The following is a 6,521-nucleotide window of genomic DNA, read 5'->3' on the forward strand; positions in this document are numbered from 1 at the left end:
AACTACTTAGTAATGAAGCTTGTCTTTTGTCATGTAGACAGGTCATTAGTAGGATTAAGAGACGTGTATTAGCTCTTGATTCTTTGTCCTTTGCTTATGTACCGAGAGCAGCTAATCGCCTCGCCCATTGTGTCCCTAATCTCAGGACCAACGGGCAAGGGCAATTGCTGGCTTCTCTATTTTTTGTAGCTTCGAATGAATATCAATGAAAGTCCATTTTAACATTAAAAAAATAAAAATACAGAACATATGAGACCTATTGAATATCAAATATTACAAACCATTAGCCATTACTTATCACTAGCCATATCATATGTGATATTTTAAAGCTCTGACACATAATTATATGGCAGTGTAGTTACAATCATGATGCTGTAAAATTATAAAATTATTTTGCGACATTTAGACAATAACCATACTAATGCATTTATAAAAACACGGATGAACATTAAGAAAAGAAAAAAAAATCAATATCAAGCAATCAACATGTAAAGAGCATTCACATGTCACTTATTCATTAGATTAATAGTTGAAGGATTTAATTATGCTGGGGCAGTTAAATGTAGATCGGGATCTTTCGACAGGTCGACCACGAACTGATGAAGAGATTCAGGATGTGCGACCTCATCATCAATCTTCTCGTATTCCAAAGTCCAGTGCACATTGCTTCCTGTTCCCTTTGGAATGACCTCAATCTTGGTTATGAATTTCTTGTACTCCTTCAATCGCTTTGAATGTGATTGAGTTATTCTCCTCGTCGACAGCTTCAATTATTTCCTTCACAAGCTCAGGTTGTCCATCTATTTTTCATTTATCACAATAAAATAATTAGCACTAGCTTTTATTTTTCAATTTAGTCTAATATTACTTCACTTTCAAATTTGTAATAAAACATGAACCAAACAAAGTGTTAGCATAAATAAAATTCTAAAAAGTTTTAGATTTAATTATCTATGTCACATGTCTTTTTTTGATTCGTTGTTGGTTCTAGAGCCTCCTGCTAATACATGAGATAAGTTTTTCTCATATATATATATAATTGTTAGATCGACTTACCATGAAAATTATTAAAGGAGACGATGGAGCCAGGCTTTCCCCATTCACCTTCATGTAATTCACATGCCTGGATCTTTTCAGCACTCACATTCGATAAATGGTGAGGTCTATTGCTGAAGATATCAAGAAACTGTGTTGGAATTGCCTGGATCTCCACATCAAATTCCTACTTATCACAGAGAGGCGACGACATGATTTTTTTTTCTTGGAATGAAAAATTAAGACTTAAGAGATTTTATGACTGATCACAATAAACTGAAGCTGTCTCCTTTTATAGATAAAATTGATCGATATTTTCTGATTAATTTATGTTTAAGAAAAAGTAAGTTCGTAGAAGTTCATATATGGTTAAGGTTTTTGCATTCTCTATATTTTAATTGTAATGAAAACGGTATATATAGTTAATAGTTTAGACTCCTTTATCAAAAAAGAAAACATTTGTTTTGTAGTACTCGTTTATGTTGAGTTCGCAAAATTTTATGTAGGGTTTTGGCTACCATATATATATACTTCCTCTTTTAGCATCCTCATAATGAGAAGATAATGGAGTTCACCTGCCTCCACTTTAAAATTATTTTTATACTGCTTAATTACTTAGTGCGTGACATCTAGGACATGCCCATGACCTGAAGATAAATTCGATCTCGTAAATTATTGTCTAAGTTTCATCGGTCATAATTTAGAGAATTCCGGTAACTTAAAGTCTAAGACGTAAAGGGACTGTGAAGTTTGGTTATTGATCTCAGGAATCGTGAAGAAAATAAATTAAATACTACCAATTTTGATTGTTGTAATTGAACCAAGGACATAAAATAACATGTAGTAATAAGATTGAGATTATGGATGATGAAATATTTAGGGTCTTACGAATTCACGTTTGCAATATTCAATGTATGATTAACTGTCAATTCCTATCTCTCGATTTTTTATTTTACTACCCAACACCCACAATTGTTTATAAATATCTTCCGACCCTTGGCTTATGCCCTAAATAGGATTAAAAGATCATATCTTCCGAATGTGTACGAACTAACCGTAATTGCATTAAGTTCTCAATTCGTGTATAGGCTAGGTTAATTGGTCAACTGGCTGTACTCCTACCTTCGTCGACAAATTAAACGTAAGTCTAATCAATTATTTGTTAAACAAGTTCTAATCTTAATCTCACTATTTCTACATTTTGATAAAGCTAACAATTCAATCAATTTGGTTATCAAGTAAATTAACGCATTAAGAACGATTTGACAAAAGTAAATTCAAGAATCGATTAATAGGAAAGATATCAAATCAAAACATATTGTATTGTAAACGCTTCATCAACCATAGATTAGAAAATTAGTTCATAGAAAAATTCATCATACAAACATCAAAGTTTGGAGACATAAACTAAAACAACTAAGATTAAAAAATTTAAGTTGATTCTTTTTTGTCGCGTCATTTGGCACGATCTCCTTGTTTGAGAGTTGTTAGTTCCTTTGATGTATCAAATATGTTTTAAAAGAATATGAGTTTTAATATATATATATATATAAAATAGGTTTTTAACTCAAAAAATAGAAATCCTACTTAACTTAGGCAAAATACTCTGCGCAGTTTGTGTTGGAGTAATTTTCAAAATATTGAAAATTACAAGATATAGTATAATTATATATTGTATCCTTTCATGAAAAATTATGTTATTTCAAGTTTAGTAAAAACATGAAAAGTTATGTTTTTTATGTTGAAAAGTTATGTTTACATCAAAAAATTATATCTTTTCATATGTTGTATAATGCCTATAAATATGCATATTTGGGCATTTCTCCAGACATTCGGAAAATGATCAAAATGATGAAGAGTGTAGGAAAGTGATGTGAAAATAAAGGATAATTTTGGGAGAATCAAAATTATATGTTGATTAGAATATTTTGAAGAATAGTTGATCAAATATGAAAAGAGTTGTAACACTCTAAAGAAATTAACTCACGATACACTCTAAGAAAATTCACTCATGATATTCTCTTATGCATGCACATGGAGGATGTTATGAATTATCATTCTTTCAGTATTGTTATTATCATTGGCTCAATTGTGTTAATGCAAAAACAAGTTGAGTGTTCTTCAATGTATCCAGCAAGAAATTTGTCAGAATCCAATTTTGCATCCAGTAATTTAGACCGGTGGAGGCGAATTAAGCCTAAAGAAAAGTGAACACTTTCACATCTTGAAGATGATGCGCTTTACCTATTACTCACAAGTTTCAGGATTCGTTTCTCCACCAATAGTTTGCGCCAGTGCGCATACCCCTGTCCATATTTGTGAATTCCTTAGAAACCCTTCATGCAATCTTGACACGATCTGCGTCGGGAATTGTACTTGCCAATTTTGCATCTTTTAAGTTCTCAAACGTCTGCTATCTCCATAAAAACTTCAAAACACCGAAAAATACCATAATTCTTGCATTTGCAACAGAGAAGAAATACAAATATAAAATTTAATAAATAAAAGAAAACTAACTAAAACCTAAGCCAATTTACCCGAAATCGAACAAAATCGATGGGGGAATTTGACAACATAATTAGACGTTATCAGGAACACTCTTTGTCATCTCAAGAATTATAGAGTTAAAATAAATTGTCATATATAGGAGATTAATTTTTCCTTTTTCCTTTTCCATCGTAATCTTATAATCCTCTAATAAAGTTCTCTACGACTATAGATCCAAATAATAGTTAACATACAATTAAGGTTAATCTATAATTACAAAATTGAATATGAAAAATACAAAAATTGGTGGTGCCGGAAGTCGAAAGAGAAATTGCAGCTGGCTGTGTTGAGGCGTCATGTCTTATGTGCAACTGTCTACCACATTTGGAATGAGAGGAATGCATGTGTTTTTAAAAATTAGTTGGTCAATTTTCGAAAGGTGGTTGGTGGAGAATAAGTTCTTTGTTTCTCATCTTATGTCACAACTCACAAATAGTAACTTTGATAGATTGATAGTTGATTGCCGCATTGTATAGTATAGCGCTTTCGTTTTTATATGGTTATTACTTGTATAAATTTGTTTCCTGCAGTTTATCATGGTGAATAAAATTACTACAAAAAAAAAAGATTGTAAAGAAAATACCTTTTCTAGTAAATTGTTAATCTGATAAAAAATTATGACGATCTTTATCGACAAACTACTTTGATCGTCATCACTCATCGGTAGCATCGTTTTTATCGCCATGAGTATTTTCATCAATCATCTTTACATACAAGCTAATGGATATTAAGGGAAGTACAAATTTGTTTATAAGGACACAAAGTGTGTTTTGAGCCTCATAAAAACATATATCAGACGCATAACCAATGAACCGGTAAGGACTGGACCTGACTATAATTAAGTATCCAGGCGTTAGTAAAATGTGAAGACCATGTAATTGAAATAGAACATTAGAGACGAAGTGGGTTTTCAAGTTAAACATTAGGAATCAAATACATAATTGTCGCCAACCAGAGCGTAACTCAATGGTTAAGACGTTTTCTCTTTCGAGAAATCATGTGTTCGACTCTTTAGAAAGCAGATTTTGGGTGGACAAATTATAGTATTTATTAGGCATATCAAAATAAAATTAAAAAAAAAAACACAAAATCACAGATTCTGAAAAGTCATGTATTGCTTTTTATTTTATTATATGTTTATACAATAAAAATCCATATCCATCTTTTAGTATATATGTTGAAATTTGGTGGCTCACGGAAATTTACTTGGATGTAGAGTCTTGTAGCTAAAGACAGTAATTTCGAAAGAAACTTTTAATCCATTACAGATGAAAACTTCCAATACAAGCGACAAGGCAAATTAAATGACACTGAAATGGCCTTGGAGGCAACCGCAACAACAAATAATGAATCCCTTTCGTCTGTCCATTACATTAACAGCCAGAAAATAAAATAGTAATCTAAATTATGCCTCAAATTGGACAAAAGAAAACTGGATTTCTAGAGCTTTATTTGGAATCTTTGATTATGCTTTGACAGGAAAGGCATGTTTCACTGTAAACATACATAATAAGTAGAAGTATGAAATACAAGAGTGGTTTTAAGGTCGTCAGTATTGCAAGAGTGGACTAAAGGGAGGGTTTCTTGTCTCCCACGTAATTTTGCTTGTAGTGAATATACCAAGCTAAAGATTCTTAAAGCATCTTTAATAAAGGTTCTTTAGAATTCCATCTCCGCTATATTGACGAGAACTAAGCGGAAAGAGAAAAAGTAGTATACCTATAAAATAAGACACCCAAACACTATAATCCAAGATACTCAAAATAAGAAACCGAAACACTCGAATGAGATTTAATTAAATGGGCACAACCATAAAAATAAAATTTGTTTTGGCTGTCCTTCAAGCTGATATGGTAAATTGGTAACCTTATTTTGGTTCAGGAACAATATTGCATGGACATGTTGATGGCGTTGTCGGCAACAACAGGATTTCCGGAGTTCAAACATGGTGCTAAATCACTGGAAGCCGATCTTGTTGAAAATCGAGCTGGGACCCGATCAGGTTCGGAGGCTGAAGCGTAAACTTAAGGAAGTGATGTCAAGACACATTCCCAAAATTCCTTCCTCTGAAAATGTAAGCCTTGTCGTACCAAACGATGCACAAACAAGATCTGCTCCTAGTTCGACGTTCTCTGCCGGTAACGGATCCGTCTGAGCAATCTTCAATCCAGTTCAACACATCTCAGACTACGACATAGGTAAGCTCATTCTCCCCACTTTCAGTTAGGCGGAGGCGTTCCACATTCCAGATATAATAGAGACACTGCTGAACTGTTGGGCGCTGCTGCCGACATCATCAAGCCAGTAACCTGAATAAAGATTAATAATATAAAAAGATGTTAAATTATATTTTATACATTAATTTGAGGACAAGAGTCAAGAGGTGTTAATGGTGGTGGTGATCAATGCCGGCCATCAAGTCAACGGTGGTCAACAGTGGTGTTCAATGGAAGTCATTGGTGGTGGTTATGATGGTGGTCAATGCGAAAAGTAATTGAGAACAAATTTCTAGAAAAAGGGAAAATTTCCACACCTATAACACACTTATTTTTTTTTTTTTTGAAGAAAGTTTGATCGCCCCGCAATTGAAAAAATTGGGATGCTAACCTAATTATTATTATGTTTTTTTTTTTTTTTTGAAAAAAAGAAATCCCTCATATAGTCTTAAATTTATGTAAAGGAATTCATTGATCAACTTGGATGTGAATAAACCATTCTAGACTATGTGAGGAAGAGATGTCTGAGAAAGGAAAAGAATTAGAGGATATTGAGACTTGAGAGATCATACTCATCATAAATCTTATAAGCCTGTAGTAAAGTTCTCTACTACAAATCAAGTGGACAGAAAGTTTGTGAAGGAACTAGGTGAAAATCCGGGAAGCTTATGATTGTAGATCACGACAGAGGTTAAGATACAATTGGTTAATCTACAGTTATAA

General features: G+C 32.7%; 1 protein-coding gene across 1 annotated transcript; it reads right to left on the reverse strand.

Moving 5' to 3' along the window:
* Positions 1 to 542: 542 nt before the first annotated feature.
* Positions 543 to 4,267, reverse strand: LOC139884434 (MLP-like protein 43). Its single transcript, XM_071868468.1, is given in 4 exon segments — positions 543 to 717; positions 719 to 800; positions 1,057 to 1,222; positions 4,166 to 4,267. Coding segments are annotated over 4 exon segments (525 nt in total).
* Positions 4,268 to 6,521: the final 2,254 nt, after the last annotated feature.

Source organism: Rutidosis leptorrhynchoides, unplaced genomic scaffold (assembly GCF_046630445.1).
Source record: "Rutidosis leptorrhynchoides isolate AG116_Rl617_1_P2 unplaced genomic scaffold, CSIRO_AGI_Rlap_v1 contig550, whole genome shotgun sequence".
Classification (NCBI taxonomy): Eukaryota; Viridiplantae; Streptophyta; class Magnoliopsida; order Asterales; family Asteraceae; genus Rutidosis; species Rutidosis leptorrhynchoides.